This window comes from Dicentrarchus labrax, unplaced genomic scaffold, assembly GCF_905237075.1.
Source record: "Dicentrarchus labrax unplaced genomic scaffold, dlabrax2021, whole genome shotgun sequence".
Classification (NCBI taxonomy): Eukaryota; Metazoa; Chordata; class Actinopteri; family Moronidae; genus Dicentrarchus; species Dicentrarchus labrax.
Genome location: NW_026136707.1, coordinates 2,803,073 through 2,829,290, shown reverse-complemented (window position 1 = coordinate 2,829,290; position 26,218 = coordinate 2,803,073). Strand labels below are relative to the sequence as shown.

The 26,218-nt window shown below is 40.1% G+C and overlaps 1 protein-coding gene across 1 annotated transcript in view; it reads right to left on the bottom strand.

Annotated features, from left to right (window-relative positions):
- agmo (alkylglycerol monooxygenase) overlaps positions 1-26,218 on the bottom strand; it is a 46,008-nt gene that overhangs the window by 1,121 nt on the left and 18,669 nt on the right. The window contains exons 5-12 of the mRNA XM_051407647.1: positions 25,543-25,638; positions 22,745-22,811; positions 22,438-22,503; positions 21,038-21,117; positions 20,520-20,654; positions 17,940-18,056; positions 15,011-15,093; positions 13,949-14,054 (exon numbers count right to left, since the gene is read on the bottom strand). Coding sequence (XP_051263607.1) covers positions 13,949-14,054; positions 15,011-15,093; positions 17,940-18,056; positions 20,520-20,654; positions 21,038-21,117; positions 22,438-22,503; positions 22,745-22,811; positions 25,543-25,638 — 750 coding nt within the window. The remainder of the gene's footprint in view (positions 1-13,948; positions 14,055-15,010; positions 15,094-17,939; positions 18,057-20,519; positions 20,655-21,037; positions 21,118-22,437; positions 22,504-22,744; positions 22,812-25,542; positions 25,639-26,218) is intronic.

The window sequence follows — 26,218 nt, the reverse complement described above, 5'->3', positions numbered from 1 at the left end:
TTTTTGTATCAGAAAATGACAATAATTAATTATAAAAATAGCGTCTTATTATAGCTACAGAACAGTAGTCTTTTGAAATCTTAACTAAACTTTTTTCTTGAATGATTATCAATTTTTTTTAAACTAATAATTTGATTAAAGGCCAGATTTATCCATTTAATTAGACTGACACTGACTTTAGGAGCAACTAACACTTAAACAATTTCAAAGTTTGGATACTCGTCCTCCTCACTGTTATTGCTTTTATTTTTGGTCAACTGTCAAGTGTTCACTTATTCCAACTTTCTCTGGATAACGGCATCAGCTAAATTGCACGTTGCAAAAAATGTAACACTAAGTAAAAGAAAAAACAGGACATAAAAAAGTGTGACAGGTATCATTTACGACCAGCGAACAGAAAGCCAAACACTGAAAGTGAATCCTTAATTGAAAGAAAACAGTGAGGGTGATGCAGAAAGTGGTCTCAGAGGTTAAGGACCAGGTCTTCTCCCCTGATGCTCTCACGACGGGGTCAGAAGGGTCACCGTCATGGGCGACCTCGCTATTCAGAGAGAGGGGGGAGGGGGGGCTCTGCCAGAAACAGCCCTCGCCTCCACCCCTCGCTGCGTTCTGGCCCATAAACTGCATTCTACATCGCAAACCGAGCCAAAACCAGGCCGCTGTCCATCACAGGCAAAACAGCCTGATGGGAAAAAAAGCAAATTTCTTAGTGGACACGGCAGCTGTTTTCCTCAGAGAGAGAGCGAGAGAGAGAGAGAGAGAGAGAATAACACAGACCTCTCACTACCTGATCTGAGAGCTGCCTCCCCACCAAGAGACAATAAAAGCTTCACGATAGACGAAGCAAAGGAACAGACGGGACTTATCAAGGATGTAAAGACATTCAAAACATGTCCGTCCTCTGTTTTCTACTTACATTTCCCTTTCACTGTCCAAATATCATTTCTGTATCTGCAGCTTTAAACTCCAAATCAACCAGATATGAGATAAATCACAACATTATAAAACTAGATTCAGATCAGTGGTTGAATGTGGTACTTTTATGCTTATTTATGTTTCTGTTTCACTTTATTTCAGAGGAATATTTTGTACCTTTCACACTTATCTGACAGCTAAATTATAGTTAGTTACTTTTCAGATTAAGACTGTACAAAATGATCTGTTTATAAGTGTGATGTATTTCTAAACATTAAACTTCCCAAAATAAAGCAGTTAAAATTAGCTCAACTTTGACAGCTACAACATTAAAATACTGTCTACCCATTAACCAATGGTAATGATTTAATTTTATAATAACAAATAATTCAACATCGTCCTGTATTTACTTTTACAGTGTGGTATTGCTAATTTACCTAAGTACAGAATCTGAATAGTTTTTCCCGTTAGTCCATACATATTCAGAAAAAAGAAACAAATTGGTTATTCCTTACAGCAATTTAAGTAGCAGCACTGGTTACTTTTGATTATTTTCAACAGTGATCCAAACGCACAGGTATCTTTGGAGCAGGTAATAATTCACTAGCTTTACTTGAATAAAACCCCCTGCACACTTGTCACACCTCTACTTGTGTTTGATTTATTTAATATGATGATTAGGTCTAAATGATCTTTTGTCTGTTACATGCACCACGACAGTCCGATATATTACACATAAGTAGATGCTGCCTAAATCCACAAAAAGTAGGTAAATTGTTGAATGAAACACCTCGAGAAAACCAGTGGTCGAATGTAACCATCCTATGTACATTTCAATAGACAAATAGTTAAAATTAGGTTGACATCAACAACTACAAAATTAAAATGCTTTTTACACATTGTTAATCATTTTTTCTGCATTGAGTACCTTCATTTAGATAGTAGACAAAAAAAGTAAAATTTCCAAATAAAACCTTTACTACAGCAACAGGAAACCTTCATTTTGTGTTGATTCTGGTGGCCCCTGTGGACAAAAGCGGTAGTGCTTCCATCGCCTCGTTCAATTGATTTGGGAATCCGACCAAATCCGAACCTGTGGCTGTCATTATCTTCTCATTGATGGTATTGTTTGTTATGTAGGTCATATAAAGGCACCAGTATTAAACTGCTTCATAATCAGTAAAAGAAAACTCCTTGTAGCACATTTAACTAATATTTTCAATGCAGGAATTTTCAGTGGAATATCTTTACAATGTGGTATTGCTACTTTTACTCGAGTAAAAGTACTTGATCTGAGTACTTCCTCCACATAGACGGCTAACCAAAAAACGCTGGCACAAGATTAGAAAGATACAATTATGAAAAGCTTTTTCAACATTCATCATAAATGGAAATTTCACTCATTGTAAAAAGAGCCTTTAAGTAACATCTATTTTACAACTCTAGTTGATATATCTTAGACTGAAAGCCTGTATTAAATAAATAAACCAGCAGAAAGTGAGGCAACGAGGGTAACCTTTCCAACATGTTTCCTAGAAGTTGTGGGTAGTGTCATTTCTCACAAGGAACTCAAGAATAACAATCAAAAGTAAAAAAAAATCCTGATATATATATATTAACTGATATTTGGCTTCTACTGGAACTGTATGAAGTTGTTTCACAACCTGGTGAATCCAATTAATACCTTTTAACATGACGGCTAAAAGTCTAAATTCCTTGAAGGAAAAACAGATGAAGGATTACAAAAAGTTGTATTGTGTCCATCTCAGAGACGGATTGGGATCGAGAGGCTTGGCAGAACCTCGCAAATCACATTTCACTCAAATAGACCGAAACATGACAGAGGTTTCTATCAAAGCCGCATGTTGAGGCAAAGGAAGGGCACCTATTTTTCTCTGTTCCCATCTCTCCTCATTCGCCCCACTATGCTACATTTTAATGGACTCTGTAGGAAATCCATGTGGGACACATTACATAGTGGAAGGAAGCGTGTTTGATCGTCTACAAATAAGCACTACAGCCAGACAGCAGCGGCTCCCAAAGTAGAGATCTCAGCAAATCGCCTCACACTCACTTTGTTTTGGGCAGAAGGTACTTTGTTAAGAGTAGTAATACAAAAAGCCACAAACATGTGGTTTTTGTAGATTTTTTACTTTGCTTCTTTGTTGAGCTGTATTTACTCAGGGGAGAAAGCTTGAACCAATCTTTCCCCACTGAAGCCAAAACTGTACAAAACGTCTTCTAACTTTAACATAAATTAATATTTAGCTCAAAGTTCACCAAAAGATTTATGATAACAATAATCGCCACACAAGAACATCAGTATTGGACGATTCTGCAAACTAGAAATTTTGTTTTTTTGTTTTTTACATATGGAAACTAAAAGATGGTTATGATATGGTTAACAATAGGCAACTAAAATACTCGATAAAAGCTAGGGAGTGACTGTGATTACAAACGTAAATTGCAGATCACTTTGGTCCCCTAAATGAAAGTTGGAAGTGTTACACACCCATCGACACCCAGACCTCCACTTTCTACCTCGCTCCATTAACAGCACGCCTACTGTCTGCATTGGCACTGCATGTTGGTGTAAATCAGAAGGTCCAGAATCTTCCTATATAGTTCCCGAGGGATACTGGGCTGTCCTGTGTCGCCAAACTTTACATTTTTTTGTACGACTAGTGGTAAGGATCTAGGTATGGCAGGATACATTGGATTAATTTGATTACGTGTAAAATGTAAACATTGATTGGGAGTTTGATTTATTACAATGTGCACAAAAAGATTGCTTCCAGCCAAAAAGTAATAAAAAACATTATAGCTGCCTATATTAGGTAACCTGAGTCCCAACAGTCCTGTTAACTGTGACGTGAATAGATGCACTGTTGGTATGCAACCTGACGCAGTTGGCTGTCTCGCTGGCTCTGGCTTTTGTAGTTAATTTAACAGTCGCTTCTTTTAAACTCTCAGTTTGTATTTGCTGATAAGGTGTCATCTATCGTCACGAGAGGTGAAGCTTTTGTGATTTGTGTCTTTCCCTGTCTTCTATGTTAGCCCGCTGACTGCAGATATCAGGCTGATGTCAAGACAAAAGAGGAGAGGGAGCACATGAAGTAGTGTGCAGACTTTTTGCTCCATCTGTGTTGAAATTGATTATTAACACGGATGTTTGTGCTCTACTCAGCGTAACATCTGGTGCTGAGGGACAGTAGCTGTATGAGATAGCATGTATGTTTTTAACAGGTAGTTGTTCAACTGTCCTGCACAAAAAGACCTAATATATGATGTTTTAATCATGTTGTAGTCATATTGCATTATGCAGCAATAATTAAAATAGTGAATTGTCCCAAAGCTGGAAAAACCTTTGAGTTTTCCTTATCACCTACCTTTAAATCTAAGAATAGCAAAATTGTGTTTCCACTCTTTGAAATTAACATTCAAATAAGGCATTTGATGGACATTACAAACCTACAGCCTTTTAGTGATATTCAGATGAGTTAGATATAAAAATACTACTTAAAATAATACTTTAGATTGCTCAATTGTTGCTTCATCTAAAAAATGTCCTTGTTCTGTTTGCAGAGGTTTACTGTCTCAAGATGGTGTCAACACTGTTCTAAATCTTTAGCAGCCTGACAAGAATAAAATATGGCAAAGACCCTCAGTAACTTAAAACATGGTCAAATATAAAAGAGTAAATAACGACCATCTGCTGCTCCAACATAAAAATATCTGTATTGACCTTCAGAACAACAACTGGTCAACTCTATATTAAGTAATTCTGTGTGCTGTTGATTGATATAAAGCTTCAAGCAGATACATTAAACACCCCAGGGTGCATTTTGGTGCCCCTGGCAACTGTCTTCTAGCCTTCAGCGGGTTAACATGGCAGCGCCTTGCTGTTCTTCAACGCAGCTGCACTCGTGATTGAAATGAAAACAAGGCAGAATGGCTGCTGTCAGACGTGTGATATATGACCTGTAATGGGATGTTTCCAGAGCTCCCTCTCCATATGGCTGCCTACAGTCCACCAGACCTGGACTGAACTGTATCGGAAAATAGTTCTCAACTTTTTGTTTTAACCTGGCTGCAGAGTGGGAGTGGGTGGAGTTCGCCGCATCGGGACATTGCTAAATTGGCGAAAAATAAATCATAGAAAATATCTGTTAATACAGTTTCATCCAAAGCTTTCCGAGTAATTTTTCTTTTAACTTTCTGTTCACAGAAATATGTCTGAGCTTCTCGCTACGTGACAACCTTCTAGTGTTAAGGTAAAGGAAAGCAACTAAGCTTTTTCATGTTCAGGAACGTAGTTGAAGTTTGGGATAAAATCAGTGTAATCATATTGACACATTTTAAAACAAATTCCTGTATTTTTCAGGTTAAAATAAAAAAAAATCTAATCTAATAAATAAATAAAGGATAGCTACAATGATGCAAGAACATGACATGCAGACACATATGCACAAGTGCATGTACACCTACACACAAAGAGGACTTCCTGTCTGTTCATTACGAGCAGATATACAGCCTCTGTGCTCGGGCTGTTTGAGCAGACTCAGGAAGGATACGCTGAGCAGGTTAATGTCCCACCAGAGACTCAGTGCGGTGCCTGCTCTGTAGCACAGCCATGAGAAATATCACCGTCACACTCCCACGCACGCACGCACGCACGCACGCACGCACGCACGCACGCACACACACACACACACACACACACAGTGCAGCCGGACAAAACACATGTGAAACGGCAGTTGCTTCATGCTGAAAGTGTAGCAAAACACAAAGTGCTCTGATGATACGCCAATTTAGAATAATACAGTTGTTTAGAGGTTGTTTTTTTTTTCCCTTTTCACATCTGGTGTTTGTTCTCATTTGCCATGTGTCTGCTAGAAGGTCACAAGTAAGGGCAACAGCGACTCATCCAGACAATTAATGTCTCACTGAAAACATGAGACAAATGCCTGAGAGGAACCCTTTCTCATATACGCTCAATTCACTTCAGACCGCAGCAACTTGGCTCCACTTCAGCCTCAATAAGAAAAGTCTTCACCTCATCATTAACTACAGTTCCCTGGGTGGCCACACCGCCGGACCCGTTGGTGAGGAGCACACTAGTCGGCAGAAATTCTGAAGGCAGAGTTGTGGGCACACATCCAGGAAGAGGGGATGAAAGACAAACACAAAAGAGGACGGACAGGGGGGTGCATTTGCTTTTGTAAAATCAAGCCCCGTTTGTATTAACACGGAAAAGAAGTGCAGATGAATGAGTCTCCAGGGCCTGTAAGAGGTGCATCTTTACCCCGACTCCTTCCAATTATAACAGCCTCTGTTTTACATACCTACTGTGGGGGTTGGAGCCAACTGTTCTTGAAGCCATTCTGTGTTCCTGCCACATGGGTAGTCCAAAGAGGCAGTAATCAACATCGCCAATTAGTAATGAAACACAAGTGGCTGTAATCACCTCAACAATGAGAAAAAATGTCCCCTCCTTGCCAGCCTGGTCCAAACTTAACACAGCAACAAACATACTAAATTAACATCTACTGCCCAATTAAAGTTTATTTAACTAAGACCATGAAATGCAAAATCTGAAATAGGATCAGATAAACTAATTAAAGAACAAAAACTAGCTCCAACGATAACAGTTCAACCCACAAGGCTGAGAAGGCAGACAAGGCAGCAAAGGGATGTTGTGCATAAAGAAATTGAGCAGCTGTCTGCAGGATGTCTGACCTCTGAGAGGAAGGCTTGGAGAGGGAGAATAAGGTATTGAGCTGTCAGGTACAATATAAGGTTCAAAGGATATGACCAACAAGAGACCAACAAGTAGGACATGAGGCTGTATGAGGATGTTACCTCAGGAGCTCGTATTATTGCTTCACAAATAAAATGATTTCTTTGTCGAGCAGCTGAAGGCCTATGTCATATATAAGACAGGGTTCTACGGCAGATCACAGAGTTTTCAGATGCCTGCGCACCTAAACTTAAAGCCTCAGAGAATCGGAAGTCAAGGTCTTGATCAGTCAGGTGGAGCACTTTTAGGGCTCAGCATGGTCAACGTGCTGCAACTGAACATTTCTTTGTTAGAACTTTTGCAGCGGTTACTTGTCACTATTGAACAGCATATATGTTGTTTTCTACTTGCCACCTTGTTCTTCTTGTCTTTAAAGAAACGTTTGCTATCTGAATAATGGTGTATTTGTGTAAGGAGGTGGAAGGGGAAGTGAATGGGGTGGGAGTAACACGACGGCTGTAGACCAAGAACTTTGAGTCAGCCAAAATTGCGTAATTGTAGAGTTCTGTAGGGGGCTTGTGTAAGTTTGTGGAGCCCACCGTGAGAATAATACATTTAAATTGTGGTTTGAAGGTTTTAAAAGCCTACAGGAGCTCAACATCAAGCTCTAAAAGGCAAGAATGCCTGTGCCCTGGAGCAGCTGAAAGTCTTTGAGAGGGTAAATAAGCTTAGCCAGGAATGCATCGATCGATACACTGGATCAATACACGCCATCGATCCAGGTTGAATGTTATATTTTAGTTACAGCAGCAGTGGCCCAACCATCGGGTTCAGTATCTTGCTTAAGGACACCTCAACACGTTAAGAGGAGGCTGGCGATCCTCGCCTTGGGCTCCGACAGGAATACAATACCTCTTTTTTATGCTTTTATTTGATAGGTAGTTTTGATAGGACAGGTGAAGATAGACAGGGGGAAATGGGGTGGGGGGAAAGGGAGGGAGGGGAGACAACATGCAGCAAAGGGCAGCAGGTGGGAATCAAACCCGGGCTGCTGTGGTGAGGACTCAGCCTACACGCACGCTCTACCAGGTGAGTGCCCAGCAATACTCCTTATGTGCCAAACAGAGTAGATCATGTATCAGGAGATCAAAAGTCTGACAGATGCATCCCTATCCGCTCCCAAGAAATACATGATCTTCAACCTTCGCATTAGTCCTTGTAAATTTATCCTGTCAATGTCAAATATTAATAGGTGGAGCTTTAATCCATTCTGTACCTTTGTAGTGGAACAGCAGGGAATAAGCTTACTGTGGATCCGTCTCTGTGTGACAGTGGCTTTTCTTAGTTTTGCAATCTTAGATCTGAAGTCTGTCCAAACTTGTAACCCCCTGCTGCTCACAGATCCTGGCAGCTGGAGACATTTTCCAGCTCACTTCAGGCGAGATACTGTAGCTCAAACTATTGTGAAAAGGGACCATGAAGAATTTCATTTTACTACGACATCAGACGTGTGATTGTTAGCCAGTAAGCCAATGAGCGTGGCGGAGAGAGAGTTTAATAAACCGAGTGGAGAGTGATGAAAGCGTGCACTGCAATAAAGACTGCTAAATTAATATGCTAAGCCTTTCGTTCAGAACTACCCTGATAGATTTTACAGTAAAAATCTTTGACTTATTTATATTTCAACTTTATGAAAGTCTTTAATCATTTGTTATGTTTTGATTTTGGGAGCCGACGTCTTTGGAAACTGGCGTGAAATCAGCTTTATGTGCATTTTAGAAGAGGGAGGAATAATACAGTGAGAAAAAACAGCACAACAGCTATCGTCAGGTTCAATCAGGTTCACATGTTGGCTCCGAAGCTGCATCATAAACTGGATGACTGTTGTGTTTCACCCATGAATTAAAGCACAAATAGGAAGACAAATTCAAAAGAAAGTCAACGTTGGCCACAGAAACTTACCCCACAAAAGCCAAACTAAATACTGCTAGAGAACCCCCAAAGGGCCAATTGCAGTTAGATTTCCATAGCTTTACCTGGCAAGTGGTTTGACAACATAAACCAAGCGGTTACTCTTTGACGGGCACGATCCCCTGCACATTGAGTGATAATATTTCACACTGTGTACGGTCGACCACCCCGCTGTTTACTCCAACGGAACAGTCCTACCCAGCGTTTCTCTTTTAAATCCCTCCATTTTCTCCCTGGGAGGAGATTTCCTTTCCTTTCCATTCCTGCGAGCTCTCAGATGATGTCATGCTCACCGAGTTTCCATTGCTCCAAACAATCCTGTTAACCTCAGCGCTGCTTCTTGCTACCACACATTCCTGCTACAAAAAAAAAAAAAAAAAAAAGAAAAAAGGAAGCTGACCTCCTGCACCTGAGATTTGGCGGATGAAAACGACAGTCTCAGATAACGCCGACCTCTCACCTCTTGCTGTCTTATCTGCCTGCTCATGGCTGGCTGGCATAGTGGGAAAGAGGGTGCGGTATTTGAAATTTCTGCAGACAAGTTAGGTGATGTGTTGAAGATAAAGCCACTTTGTGCCAAAGTTGAGCTTTTGTGTTTTACATGAACTTCATAATATTGTTCTGACCTCTTCTTTTGGCCACGGAGCATTTATCTTTCAGTTACAAATCTGATAGAAAAGGGCTCTTTTGAGATATCAGCACAGAGATGAAAAGATGGAAAATCCAATGGGGTGTGAAAACTATTTAATGTTTTTTTTAATATTTTGGATTTGACTGGATTACGCAGGTTTAGATTCACTTCTCAAGTGTCAAACTTGCATGAGCCAGTATGCCACTTCTTGGACTCGGATTACGAGGACACATCTCAGTCATATTGTAAAAATAAAAGCAAAGTATACAAGTTAAAAACTTCTCAGGCCTTTTATTTTTCAAATAACAATTGGAAAAAAACTAAAGAATGGCAAGTAAAGTTAAATTTAAAAAGGTTTGTACTCAGGCAAACAGGAAGCCCAAAGAAGCTCTCTCTCTCTCTCTCTCCCAACCAAAGACAGGTGTATTTTTATGGGCTCTCCTCTTAAATTACTGTGACTTCACCAGCAGTTAGTGGCCATTTTGAGAGAATAGTCGCTTAATTACTCTGGGATATACAGCGTCTAAGTTCTGCTCCGCAGCATGTCTCCGTGCCTTCGGGCAAACCAGGGCCCACACAGTAATACAACCATGTGTTACATCATTACAGTCCTCCACGAGCGCCCTCCTGATACTCAGCACACAGAAATACATGTGTGTGTGGACACACACATAGACAGGGGGCGGACCAAATAACAGCAGACATTATAATGCAGCCCTGCAATAACAGCTATGCTTCTGAAGTTAAATTGTTGTTAACACATTGCCAGAAAGGTGCTGATTTAAGTAATTGCAGTTCCTGTTATTTTGTTAACCCGACATACATAGAGGTTAAAATGTAGGTGGGCTTTTAAGTGACATAATTCATCTTCTGGCAGCCATACTGAAGATCCTCATTCAGTGGTACCTTGTCTAGAGCTGAAACCATTAACGGTTAACAAAACAGCAAAAATGTATCTTTAATCTTTAATAATTAGTGAAGAATAAATACCAAACATTTGCAGATTCCATTTGCTGTTTCTCTGACAGTTGATCCGACAAAACAAGACATTTGAAGACTTTGAGGTCTGGGAAATTGCAATGCAAAAAAAACCTTTTATTTTTGTTCTGTGCGACATTTAACAGACGTAACGATTAATTGAGAATATGATTGCCAGTATAATCTGCAATAAAAATAATCATTAGTAGCAACACTAATCTTGTCTGCTGAGCACATCCTATAAAATAAGCTTAGTGTGGCTAATAAAAGCATATTGACATAGTCTGCAGGCAAGAAAGACAAAACCAGGTTCTTGTTGAATGACCTGATTAGTATGCTAACAGTGCTTTAGGGTACGAGCTAGGACTATCGCCAAATACAACAGGCTTTTACATGAAATGGCCAATAGCACTAGAACTACCAAAACTATGTTGATTGACATATACCATAATATATTTGCTACAGTCCTTGGTTTCAGTGGGCAGAGGCAGCTTCACTGTGTGTGAAATTAAATTGCTTTAAAGGTCTGAAAGGTTGCTAAATTATCACTTTACTTAACAGGTCTACAACAATGTAAATTCAAGTAGTTTATTCCTGTCCAATTTGTGGGCAATGCATTAGCTACATATAACAGTCAACAGCACATTAGACAGTATAAAATATCCAACTTCACTCTCTTAGGGATCACATCTTGGTCAACATTTGTTTATCTTATTTCTTTATGTTAAAACTGTCTGATAAAACACCTCATACTAACCCTGCTCATTCACACACACGGTTACCAGCCTCGTCTGCACCAGCGAGGTCTTGATGTGAGCTGCACAGACGTGGGTTTGGGCGGGCGAGTGGGCGGCTGGGAGCGAGAGGCAGCCCTGGTTTACAGGTCAAGCCTGCAGCTTTACAAGGGAAATCTCCAGAGCCACTATAAATACCACTGTGAGCTTTAAGGGTGCAGTATATCACACCACTGGGTTTGAAGCACCACAAACCGACCTACTTTTTGTAGTTTTTTTTGTAGTCCCCCCCGTTTCCCAACTATACAGTCGCATGAGCCTGAATACAATTAAATGTGAATTTCCCCTCCTCCAATTCGAGTGACTGTTAATTGATTGGCTCGACTTCAAAACACGCCCCCCCGGCAACAAAGAGCTGGCCGTTCACCTCACGCGTCAGACCCATATATCATTAAAGTACGTTAAAGATTGAGGGTGGTTTCCCCCCCTTTGCTATAGTTCTGAGCAAAGGGTACAAATATGTCAGGAACCAATTCAAGTAAATTGTGAGGTTTTCAATGAGCCCCACCTGCAAGCAAGACATTTATTTAGCTCAAACTGATGTACTGCGACTTGAAATGAGGCCTAATGATTCGCTGAAGGAAACGGCTGCATAAAACCTACAGTGCTGTCGAAGTGACACAGCCGCGCCGCATGTGCAGCATAAATCAAGATGCTCTTTGCTCTGAAGCTGATTGAATATGCGCTTCATTTCAGACACGGCTTTAAGAAATTATAATTCATTCAGTTTTAGTCCATTTTACGGTGAGAAAAAGAAAAGGTTGGGAAAACCTCAAGTTGTCTTTTGAACACCTGAGCAGAGCAGATGTGGAGTCAGAGGACAATAAAAGCTGCGATTCAGCGCTCACGTGCAAATCTCATCAGGCAGCTCTAGTTAGCGGCAGACGGCACTAATTGGTTCCAGAAGTGTTGCTCTCGTTCACACTGGCTGAGATGGCAAGCAGCGAGGGCGGGCAGAAATAGGGAGAAAAGGGGGAGAAAAAAAAGAGGCAGTTGTAGGGAGGGAAAGGGGGGAGGGAGGGCAAGTAATGAGAGGTCAGCCGCCATCTACAGTTGGGCTGCCAGAGCCAGAAAGGCACGCCAATTTTATGGTCAATTGGGCGACGCATCTGGACTCATAGATCACAGGGCCGCAGGGCTGGACTTAGCACCCAGCTCACACACACAAAACAGACCACACAACACACACAATCACAGCCAAACAGGCTACACACACACACACACACACACACACACACACACACACACACACACACACACACACACACACACACACACACACACACACACACACCAGGGAAACATGATGCTGTCAAGGAGTCTTATGAAGATTTTCATATACGTGGTCCCTACACAGTTGAAACGTCAGAATTTTCCCAGACAATAATAAAGACTTCAGAATTGTTAAACTGTCCACAGGCATCACTGAGCCAACTTACTATAACACATCACTATATGGATGAAAGTTATTTTTCATTTTTCCTTTTGGTTCAAGTACTTGTCCAATTAAATTTTCACAGTTACCAAGACCTGGATAGTTTTTTTTCAATGTGCTCCCAGAGTAAAACACAAAAGGCACAGACATTTAGTAATTGGCCCAAGATGCAGTCTACATGCTTTGCAAACTCATGAGCTACTAGCACGCTAATTAGGTCTTGTTGTGTGTTGACTTTGAATTCCTTGTGTTTAAACTGTTATAAAATATTGAACATGCTGTATTTTGGACACACACTGGTTCTCTGGTTCATGCTCAACACTATTTTAATGAAGGGTGGCAGGGAGGAGGCCAAGCTCAGCGTTAACCAAAATGAACAAACAATTTCCACAATATGTCATCATATTATATTACAGGGAGAAATTATATTAAATAGTTTTGGAAACTGTTTTGGACGGACATTCAAAAGGTTTTCAGGTTCTCATCTCAGTTCAGTGCTATATTTATGAAGGTTGTCCGGCTGTCAGAATGACAAGTGGACAGTATATGATACAGTTTGAGTGTTAAAATCTTAAATGAAGATGTTTGTAAGGTGTAGAGAATGAACTCCAAGAGGGACACAATGTCCTTAAAGTGTTCATGTGATGTGATCAAAAGATTTAAAGTAGCTACTAAATGGAACTTGAGGTTAAACTATTCTGCCAAAGCCTAAATCCTGGGAATATTAGGGAGGAACGGTCCAAAGTTTAAGTGAGTCAGACTCATGACCACAGTGTTATGTCCCTTTTAATTCTCATTTTCTTGTAGCACTACATGTCGACAACAGGCCATCTCTCATATGTGCAACCTATTAATCCATCATGAACTTTGCCTTTTGTTTGAGTTGTCAATATCAGCAGCTGAAATAACAACTCTGCTGTAGCTTATTAACGTTAATTCCACGAGTTGACTGAACTACAAAATTAAACTCCTGGCTGTTGTCTCCTCTGTGTGTAAGTGTTTATACTCAAAGATGGTGTCCTTGAGAACCTAAATGAACAACAACTGGTGATAAGTCGGAATGTCCAGTTAAACTTGTGCTGTAAGAAGGTTACATCAGTATAAGAAAAGATATATTAGGGCATTAAATTATCTTAAAAACTCTGAATCAGGACCTCCAGGATTCGGGTATGAACCAGCTTGTCCTATCAGCACCTTTCTAGTCTTCCGAACACTCAAAGCGCTTTACATGTCACATTCAACCATTCACACACTGATGGCAAGGTGCCAGCTGCTCATCAGGAACTAACTAATCCCATTCACTCACCCACCGACGGCACAGCATCGGGAGCAATTTGGGGTTCAGTATCTTGGACAGTTCGACATGCAGAGGGAGGAGCCAGGGATCGAATCACCAACCTTCTGATTAGTGGACGACCCGCTCTACCTCCTGAGCTACAATGTGTACTTTAAAGTGCATTGTAACACACTACAGGTCGTCTTACCTCCGTGGCCACAGCCAGTGAAGGCAGCAGGGGCGTCATGTAGCTGTATCTCTGCATTGTCACCATGACGACACAGCGGAGCGTCTCCAAAACAGCCGCTGTTGGCCTGAACATGAGGACACGTCAAGCAAAAACACAACACAAAGGATTAATGACATTTCAGCTTGACACCTTCACCCTCATTGGCCTCCTGGCCCTCACCTCCAGAACAAATGTTTCAGTGATGATGTTACAGGAATAATAGAGTTTTTAATGGGAGAAGCTTCAATTTCCAGAGCTGATTGAGTTCAAATAGATTTGACCCCTGACGTCGATGAGGAGATTCACGGTCTATTAGGAGGTCAATTCCAGTGCTACGTGGCAGATATATGTGATGGTAGGTGCTGAAGAGATTTTTACGTCTCTCTGAGTTTGAGAATTTTTCCTGTTTCATCAGCTCAGCACACACAAAAAATGTCCTTTGGTAACACTTTATATTAAGGTACACATATTCATCATTAATTAGATGCTTATTATCATGCATATTAGTAGCATATTGGCTCTTTATTAGTTATTATATAGCACCAATTAATGCCTTATTCTTTGTGACCCTATTCACAGCAACAATTGATAGTATGTAAGGAAGCTGTTGTACATGAATTATGATCTTAATATGCTTTGCTCAGTATGGGCCTTATGAGGTGGTAGACATTATAATATTAAACAGTAATATAGTAATATTATTAAAATTATTTATAATAAGCAGTAATTAGAAGGTTGTTGAGGGAAAACTCAAGTTAGTTAATGGTAGTAGTTGTAGAATATATACGTGTACCTTTGATATAAAGTGTTACCACATCTTCTTTCTTTTTTTCCCCTTGATAATTCCCCTTGATTTTTTTCTTTCCCTCTTGGTGAACTATCTTGGAGAGTTTCAACCTCAGCTTGGGAACCACGAACATAAATAACCAGAGAATTTCTTTCTTATTAAACTCTGTCCACCTCCACATTTTGTCACTGTCTCATTAAATACCCAAATGCTCCTATAAAAATCAATACACAAATAGATGTCTTGTACTGTACCTCTGATCGATGATGTAGCCCAGGGCGGTCAGAGTGAGCAGAATGTAGACCGTCATCCCCAGAACGGTTAACTGGGACAACATCTAGGATCAACACACGTTTGCATGCCATGAGAAATGCGGTCGGGGAAAAAATACATTAGAATCTAAACCTTAAATTAATATCATGGCTGGTTAAGTTACCAGCACAGGAGACCTTACTGGGAGAGCAGTCATAAACCGCATGGCTGTTCCGACTGTTTACTTGGCACTGCCAACCAAAACATGTCTGACCTTCAGAATAAGTGTACTGGCACATGCAGTATCCTGCAGCAAATGCAATCCGCCTCTTACTTTACACTGACATGCCTAGTTTACATAGACGCGCTAATCAACCCAGATGGGTCTTGACAGGGGACTTGGCCACAGTGGAAGAGCCTGCAGTTTGAATCCCGATAGCCCCTAACCAGAGCCAAAACAACCAACATCCTAGCAGAAATCCCATGCAGATTCTCACTGACCTTTTCTGAAGCTATTTGGGACGCGCACACACAACAGACTCACACTAAGACACAAAGTACAGAACGTGATGTACGGTCTAATTTGTGTTCTCTAACCTATGGCCTTGGCTGAAGGCAGCAGCTGGAAGCCCCGTGTCTCCTGAGGATGTCGTGGGCTGTCAGCTTAGGTTTATATTTCTCCGACACTCAATACAGAGCCTAACAGCCAAATCTCACTGACTGCTCCCATACTGTACAGACCCAGAAGGCCATATATAGTAAACATAAAATCAAGCCATCAACAGGATGCAATAAAACCTTATGTCTTTATGTTTATCCAATAGTCGTAATCCATAAACCCCCATAAGAACTATATAATCTGAGCCCTCACATGGGAACATAGGGGGATGATATGATTATGTTTTCCGTGAATCAAACGGAGGAATTCTGGCCGCGATCCATCTATCAGAGGGAAGGACCAAGAGTCATCCCAGACTGTCACAGTATATTAAAACTGAATGATCATTGCATCAGAGTTCAAAGGCTACAGATACAGTTATTTTTAGTCAGAGGTGTAATGAGCAGAGAATTATTTTGGCATCAAAGGTTATGTGAACTTATCTGTGTTAAAAGACCCCGGGGGGGGGGCTCAGCAGACCAGGCGCTGTGCTCCCTCGGTGTCGTCAGGTGGACTCACATTTGCTCAGCTTATTTAAAAAAAATACGATAGGGGAAATGTTCTGTGCTTCACTCATCGTGCAAATTTTTTATGTTATCAAGTGTCGAACTGCAGCAATAACAGCGGAGGACAGAAATGAAAGTTAACATCTGGTGGCAGCGGCCTGATTGTGTTATTCTGTTGTCCCCTGAGACGAAGCAGATTAACTCATTATTCAGGCCATTATTGCAGCTGTTATCATGAAAGCTTGTTGGACAGATTTACCACCGAGACAATACACCACTTTATCTGTTGTGAGATGTTACTACTACTCTGAGTTGAAAATTATTTTACAATCTAGTCACATATCTGTGCCATGGTTTGGTGATGATGGGTAGAAATGATTATATGTTCTTTCCAACCTGGACTAGAGAGTTTACAAGTGCAAATACGGTCATTTTGTGCGACTGTATAGGACAAACATTGCTCTGATTACATCCTAAAGTGGGATTGCACATTATTTAGCTGATTTCTGTTGCTAGATTATGTCAAATGTTTGGTCTTTTTCTTTCTCTGTTATGCTTTAAATTATAACTTACACCATAGCAGGTACTGAGGTCCAAATTTTGCAACCACACAAACACCAAAGGAGAGATTTTATGACTTGGTCAATTCCCCTCTCTCCCTCTAATAGTAACTGTTTAGCAAACCTATAATAAAATGTACACGTTGGCCTGCTGATGATGTAATTGAAGAGTAGCTTCACTTGTTTGAAATAACCATGTTTTCATGGCTTCGAATTAACGCAAAGCCCATAAATTGTCCGGCAGTGTATCATCAATTGTCAAGCTAAATAAGCGGCTAGCGAACATGTGGGTATAAATACATAACAGTGACATGATTTATTGTTGGGCCAGAGTGCTCACTTTGTTATTTTCCCTCCAAGTCCTGATTGCTGCATCCTGAAGGCTATTTGGGTTGGGAAATGGTTGACTCGACCATTAAGGCGTTTGTGTTCACTGCTGGACCACCAGCTGGTGTTTCATTCGCCGAGAGGGAGGGGAACCCTCGACCCTGGAAGGGAGGTGTGTGCGCGTGTGTGTGTGTGTGTGTGTGTGTGTGTGTGTGTGTGTGTGTGTTTGTGCGGGGAGACCACAACTGAAGGAGCACCACGGAGGTAGCCATCACAAAAAGACAGGCCATTTTATTTGGGAGTTTGAAGGGGCTGGGCGTGACAGCACTTTTTGGCTAACCAAAACTATGCCTAGGGAAAAAAGGCTTCCAAAGATAACTGCTGAGGAGACCTGTTTCTTTTTTTCTGAGGGAGGAGGAAGGGGGTCTTTTGGCTCGTCGAGTGGAAAATAATAGACAAAGGTTGTTCTAAAGGGGAATGCCGATCAGTCATTCTGTCATGATGTTAGACAGAGCTAGTCTTTTCCTGCTGGCTAAGTAGAGGACTCTGCTCGACCATGGACCAGCCACAACAAACTGCATAATTGGGTGAAATAATGTTGGCAAACAAACATGCAGCACTCAGTCTTAAATTAAGATCCCGGACCACCTTGTCATACTTTATATGAGGGACTACAGTAGCCTAAACATTACAGTAGCCAGCGTGTGACCAGAAGGTCACCAGCCTCAAGCCTGAAGGGCTGTAAATTCTGACTGAAAAACAGTGACATAAATGTTCTTCCTTCCCTCAGAAGTACTGTCAGTGTGCTTCTGAGCAAGGCATTAGGCCATCTAATGAAGTTTATATGTGTGTATTCTTTTACAGTTTTCCTAATACGTACCATCTTGTTTTCAAACAAATCGTGGTAAGTCCGCAGCACCAGCAGGAAATGTATGACCACATAAACTTGTAAAGGCAGTGACCAGCTGGGACTATGAGGCACTTCCTGTCCGGTAACCTGCACATGGAAAATAAAACATGTTTAATTCCCGAATCCCTAATATATTTTGTAAATTGAGTCATTTTCTTCACAGATTCTCACACCAGACAGCATGCCTATAACAACAACTCATTCAAGGTTAACCTCATGATTATAGTAACATGCTCAGAAACGTTACAGTATGGCTGTACTGAACAGAGCAGTGAAAAGCTCATACCACGACTCTTTATTAATAACCAGTGTAAATACATATGAAGTATGATGTGCTGTGTGTATTATTTCTTTATGGCTTTAAAAGACCAGTGTGTAGGATTTAATGGTATCTAGCAGTGAAGTTATCTGAATAAAGTTCAGCCTTCCCGGCGTGTAGGAGAAGCTACAATGGTCTTATTTTCAGGTTAATGAAAATTTCTGTCAATATATCCAACTTAATGTTTCACACTGGGCCTTTAAAGAACATTAAAGCTTTAACCAAATGAGCTAAAGTATCCCTCCAACAGCACCAGTTCCAAATGAGTTCACCTGAAATGACTTTAACCTGGATAGTGTTTACCATTATTCATTATATAAAAGTGGATAATGCTACAATTATTCTATCATATATAACATGATTCTGTAACCGTTGCTGTTTAGGCTTGAGCTCTATATCCCAGAGCTTGCATAGAGTTTGGTTTCATGAAACTACTACTTTTTAACCTTTTATCCATGACTTATCCATTATCCATTTTGATTTTGGTGCTTGAATGCTAACTAGTTTCCAAGCACTCTCAATCGCAGCACAGGGTTTTCAGGTTTCGCAACTGACTCACAGCATCACACCGACATGTAATCTTATTTGTTTACTTTCCTATTCAACACAAATATGTGGGCATATATTTTTATATTATATATTTTTTATTATTTCTATGTTGTTCAATTTAGCTGCTGCTTCACAGTATGTTCAAGTACCATCACAAGGAATCACTTCCATAAACAACAACTGTCTATCAAGAACAATTATAACACTAATAAATTCATGATGATGATTTATTTTATGTTTTATTAAATCATTTTACATTTTACCTTTATCAAAGAAATGCTGCTTCTGCAATTTGCATATTGGCCATATTGCAATTTCGATAATATTTTGATTGACTGTGCAGCCTTACTCCTCTAAATGCCTCTAAATCACTGACTGCATGCATTGCAAATAACAATACAAACTTCTGTGCAGAGAGACAAAAGCCAAATGCAAATACTAAACAGCTACTGCTGAAAAAAAGTCATAAATACAATGAAAATATGAAGGATCAGAACTTTAAGAGAAGGTGAAAGGGCAGCTTCAGGAAAGGAAATAGAAAAAGGAAATAATGGAAATGACAAAAAGAACAAGAAACAAAAGTGAGTCAGAATGTTTGGGCCTTTAAAAATACAAAAATGTCAAAATTGAACTTATGTTATGGAGCAACATGTTCAAACTTCTCTTCTTCTACCTTTTATGTGTTTATTTTCTTTTGTTATTTCAGTCTCCTACAGGCTGAATTTCAAAACTGGTGAAAATTAGTTTGTTGTGTTCCATCCTCAAAGTCAGCCAGGATTTATTGGGTGTAGCGGTTTCCCCCAAACACAGAGGAATATATGAGTCCGTCTGTAAGAATTCCCTGAGTCATTTGACCTGTTTTTGTCTGAATGTGCTTCTTAACGATAAGTAATAAGGCCTGAGGGCTTTATGTTGAAACTGCATCCTTTTTGGGAATAAAGTACAAAAAAAGTGGCCAATCATAGACGCCTGTCTCTCATTCGGGGGGTTTCCCAGGAACCAAACCACCACATGTGGGTTCCCCCCGCATCCCATCCCCAACCCTGTAGGTATTCCAGCAAGCTGCTCTGCTTATTCTCAAAGAGCTGAAACAAGTTCAACCTTGTCTCCCACTTCTCTCCCCTCTCTTTCCTTTCTTTCCCTCACCGGCAGATATCAAGGAGCAGCCGTCTAACACGAAGCCTTTCAAGATATTTCGGTTAAACTCCAGCTCTGTCCGTGTTTAGAATCACCCCGCTGGGTTTAAGGGGCCAATTTAATTGTAAAGGCAAAGGGGAGGGTTTTTTTTTAAGTGTGAAGCATGAGGGAACTAAATATGTGACACCATCAGCGTTATTTCAAAGCTAACCGCTGGGGCATTCAGCTGGAGCCTGTATTTCTTTCTGCACACACACACACACACACACACGCACATTCACACTCAACTGCATGCGGTTTTAATCCCGCAGACTGCGTTTAAAGACGGTGAAAATGAACTTATTGTGTTCCCTCTACAAAGGCTTTGCAGCATTTATTTGATGTGGCAGTTCCTTGTAAAACTTGTAGAATATGTGAATCCTTCAATAAGGAATGCTCTGAGTCATTTAGGCCTGAGTTTTGTGTGTGTGTCAAAATGACGGATAACGAACCCCGGGGGCATTACTGTGAAAATGATGAGAACGGAGGATTTTGTATTTACTAACCTTGGGATTGTCTATGTGGTCACCTAACCGAGCTTTACCAGGTTTCCAACTTGGACCTTTGACGAAAGTTGACAATTTGTTGCTGATTGTCTTGTAGGTGTTGGACCTTCTCCACAAATACAAATAGTAGTGTAACTGAAAGGGCAAAAAAAACATAAGCCAAACATCAATATACAATCAAACGCTACATTTAGCTGATCAATGTTAACTAAGCCATTGCTGCACTAACTAATTCTGAGTAGGAATGTTTCTGCTTTCATTGGGCAGGACATTGCTCACGCTGTGGTCTGCCAGCAGCGAGGGCAGCAAAAATAATCACAACATCCACCTCCTGGCATTTCACTTTACTGGCCTCCTTCACCTCAGCTGGGCAGTTTGTTTAGAGGAAAGTAATAATGTTATGGTTACAAAATGGCCTCTCAGCCAGCGAGAGAAATATGAGCTCACGCCTCATCTACTGAAGGTGTACATAGTCAGGCGGATGGAGGTGAGCCGCCGTTGATGAAGGTAGGACTCACCTGAACATAGAGGATTTCAAAGGTCTTGATAGGGAACACCAGGCCGTACACCACTTTGTCTGACTCGAGAGCAAAGGTACCTGAGAGGGACATCAACAGTTTTTATGAGCGTAGACTTTTACAAAAATAATCCCTCTCAATCATCACTGATGAGGTGATGTGGCAGTGATTGTATATGCAGATACCCTGCCATCTACTTGTATTTTCTTATTTTTTTGCTGTGTTTGGGACATTTCTGGGCATCGGCCTGTGCAGGGTGTGAAGTAAGGACGGTCTGTGTGTCTGTTTGACCGAGGGCTACAGCGGACATGGTGCAGCGTGGCTTTGGCTGCATTTACACTGACAATGTGGCTCCCTCCTTCAAGGTTGTGTGGAGGCATGGCCACATTTATACACGCTTTAGAACGTAACCGCCGTGAAACAATCAGAAAGCAATGTGCTATTTCTCTGATTCACTGCTTTGTTTTCACTAACGCTGCTCCCTCTCTTTATTCACTCTCTTGCTCGCTCGACCACCACTGTTCTCGCTCTCTATCACCCGTTGAGCCGGGAAAGAGAGGCCAACTTTGAATTGGGGGTTTACTGACTGACAAATCCTCCTCATCAGCCTTTAAACTTGTATTCTTTTCTGGATACTTGGAGCTTGAAAAACACAATAGTGACATTAACTGTTTGCAAACATTTGCTGATTTACACATCCAGCAGAAATAGAGTGGCATTAGCAGTCATCTATAGTTGTGTTTGTGTCCACCTGGCGAATGTAAGTTCAATATTCACTGTCCTGTTTTGGTCTCCATCAACAAGGGAAATATCTGGCTCTTTAGCAAATCAAGACCAATACATTTGCCCAACTTATAGTGAGATGAATACTCCAAAGAGAAATTAATAAAAAAAAGTTGGGAGCTTCTGTGAGCAACCTCTTAAAACTGTCTGCGGCCACATAGAGGAAAAAAATGACCCAGGGGACTTCTGGGTTATGTAAACCTCAGACTTTCATCAGTTACCTCGAACTGATGTTTGGTGCAAAATTGCTGAGTCGGGTATAAAAGCTACAGGCAAAGCTACAGTTTATAGAGTCACTGTTTCCTTTCATTTTGTTGTTACAATGGGTCATACCACATCTTTTGGTTTCCATAAAATATCAAGTAATGACAGGGCAGGCATCACCAGGCAAACACCAAAAACAGTAACACTAATAACATCTTTCAATACTTTGATGGTACACAGAAGATTGAAAATTTGGAGAGAGATGTGTAACCATTTGACCTCACAGGCTGCTAATATCTGTTTATGAGTCATACATGTTACGCAATGAACACTTTATCTGCACAATTTGATGAAAATAAATAAAATAAATCAGGAATAAAAGCAGCTATTAATTAAAGATTACTTTTACTTACCGAATAATCGATCCCATATGATCAGAATTCCTCCGTAATTCTTGTCAATGCAATAAAGGTTCCTCCCTGTTAAGGTAATATGAAATGATTTACACTCTTTAAACATAATCTCTGACCCCTATTCATTTCATTATGTCAGTTTTCCCCACACTTTTCAGCCTTAACAGTACCACATATTTAATGTTGCTCTTCCTGGGCATATTGATGTACTATCAGTTATGGCAAAAAGAAACAGAAAATCTCTGTAAAACTTTATAAAATAAGCAGATTATATTGTCACTCTCCTTTATAAAGTAGCTTATCTCACCGTGATGAACTCTGTGATGTTTTGGGGTGTTGAAGACCCACTCCAGAGGTCCAAGGTCTCTGATCAGCTGAAATAAAATTACAAAATAAAATACATTAAATATTTTACACATACAATTTGCTCAGTGGATTTCAGCACAATATGATTTTTAGATCATGAGATAATGTGCAAAATTGACATTTTGGCCCGATCGTGGTATAACATGAAAGGTCAACAAGGTAAATCTTCTTGGGAGCATAAATGTGTAACTAAATTTTATGCCAACCTGCCTATTTGATTTTGATATTTCTTGTTTATATGGACATTATTTTTCTATACATAGTTTTTCCTGGACAAAAATGTTGACCTAGGGAGAATTTTGAGGAATGTTGAATAGGATAAGTGGAAACTTTGACCTCCTGGTGGCGCTAGAGCAAAGGTCAAGGGATCATGAAACTGATTAGGCGGGCACCATGAATGTCCACCCAAACTTTCATCTTAATCTGTCCAATACATACTTTATTCTCAACCAAAGTGGTGGACCTACCGACTAACAGACGGACATCTATAAATTGGTCCAAGATAATGTTTTCAACAGTGTAAAACCCAATGATTTTCAGTTTAATTAATAATACAAGACAAGAAAAAGCAGCAAATCCTCATCTCTCAGAAGCTGGAACCATCAAATGTTTGGAATTTTTGCTTGAAAATTACTTAAATGATGGATAGTCTGATTAATTCTCTGTCGATTGACTAATAATTTCAGCTTGTGACCACTCATATGTTGTTCCAGACCAAAGTTAGTCTGAACGACCTTCTGACCGGACATAAAACCAAAAGATTACTATGGATAACTGTTGGAAAGATGCATTATGAGACACTTGGTATTAGTTATAATACTTTACTAAACAGGTGACAAAAAGTGAGCCGTCAATATTACTTTCATACATTCATATTCTTGTTTATGGAACTCAAATGGGTTACACTGTTGAATGAATAACAGTATTTATGGACTGGTAGCACAGCAACTAGTGGGGATGAGGGAAAAGTGCCAAGAGCAGAGATGTTAATGGTAATGTTTAAACCCAGTAACGCACACAGACAGAAAACCCTGCCGTGAATGCATCACGGGTACATTTTGTGCATAAAACTATCAAACATAAACCATTTTCTTTTCTGAGATATCAAACAGATGCACCAGTGAGTCATTAAAGATTAGAGAGGTCACAAAGCATATTTCACACAGTTCATGTTTCTCTTTTGGCTGCAGCTCTCACATATTTTGATGTTTCGCATCAATACAACAGACCTCTCAGTCTGGAGAAACGTGCACGGCTGGACAGAATTTCTCAGTGATTCATTATTTCCATGTAATGGCCGCGTCTGGCAGCCGAGCGTGAGAGTTTCATCTTGAATGAAAAGGGTCTCCACCACTTCACTCCTGCTCTGAGGCTGGAGTGCTGCAGAAAATAGCGTGCCAATAAATTACATGACATCAAAAAAAGCCCATAAAGGAGGCATAAATTACATCCCTTCAGAAAATTTTGACTATTACGACTGTTTTCACTAATAGTGCACTAAAAGATGGAAGGCGTTCCAAATCCATTCATTCCCTCTAAAGATTGTGGGGATTGTAAAAGTGATACTCCCAGTCACTTTAAAGGCAGAGAGAGTGGTCATGCTTCTGTTTGGAATATTTCATAAAATCTCATTATTTTTTATTGAATACAGGTTCCACTGCAGCACTGAGTCTACAAAGGCTCGGCTTAGCAGACGGATTAGTATTGGCACAGGGAGAAAGATAACTTTACAGACTTTTTTTTCAGTCATATTACCTTTTTTACAGTGCACAGCAACAATGAATGGAACCGTAAATTCATAAATAGCTACATGTGCAACATGTTGACTGCAGACACAATATATTTACATATTTAATCATTGTAATATACTTTACATAGTACATAGTATTAAAGTTCTCCACCTGCATATGAATGCTACAAAGAATTTTCAATTAGATTAGATACTTGAGCGTGTTACATATGAATCAAAAATAAAGTAAACAGTATATGCAGGGTTATAACTAGAGATGCACCAATTGCAGTTTTCTTGGCAGATTTAAAACATTTTTAAATCTGACCTGCTGTTACTGACTTAATGGAAAATTGAATAGAACGTTCATAATAAATCAACGAATAACAGAACAGAGCTGACAGAGCTTTTTCTTTCAATAGAATCCAGCTCAAAATGAGTGTATATCTTGTTTTACCATTCCAATTTTCCATTTTTCATCTTATTTTAGAGTTTACTCTCAAACTACTTTAATGCGCTCACCTTGCTTTTCCCTTCTCCACACACACACCTACACTTATCTTACTGCAGACACACCAGGTGGCCCCGCCCCACCTCTCTCTGTTACTGTCTGCGTCGCTGTGCACATGGACCATCACAGCATGTGTGTATATCTGAATATCTGACCAACACAGAAGCTGAAAACCGGCCGATTCCGGTCTCCGGCCGTTGGATCAGTGCATCTCTAACTATAACACAAAACTCATGTTAATCATTATTTGAAACTTATCCTGACACTCTGTATGTAGGTAAAATGTCAGTGCTACACTCACAGACATAAAACAGGACGTGTGTCTGGTGATGAATGATGGTAGTTATATACCTAATTATATCAAATGTTTTAACATGCATAACATCACGATCCTTTGTTGAAGACACAAATTCTTCTTTTTAGGATCCAGCTCATGGCACAGTTTCCACAACAGCAGTCCAGCTGATTACATAATCTATACCTGTGTTTAAATATTTACCTCTGTGTGGATCCAGAACTGGTAGAGAAGGTTTAACTGTATGTGAACAGCAAAGATCGCGGGGGGTGCAACCAGAGCCAGGGGCAGGTAGAAAATCTGAGGAGGAGAAGGGAGAAATGAATACAGTGCACGTCTGACAAATCTCCTGTGATACATTCACAGCAACCTCAGGGATTCCCTCACACCAAGGCTGAGAAACTAACATCTATCTGCTTTCTATTAAAAGTCCTCTTTGATTATTAACATATTGCGTATTATAAGAACACATCGAGCCATTTTATTTGCAACACATGGGACATTTCCAGTCCCAATAAACCTTGATATACAACTTTAGTAACATAATTAGCATCTCCTGCACAGTTACATCACAGCTCCTGGTGTGTGCACGCTGATAGAAAACACACATTTTATATCTTCATCAGCAACGTGTATGAGATTGCTTTTAATATATTCTAATGTAATCTAACTTTACACATACAATAAATAAATAAATAAATATATCCTATGTGAGTGAATGCTATAGTTGTGCTCACATTGTTCTGCATCTCAATATGTGAATTCTCAAAATTAGAAAATATTATATAGACCACCAAATACAAACAATATGGAGTAAATTTTAAGGATAAGGCCGGCAATATTATATATTTTTGTTACTGTGAACAAATCCCATGAAAAG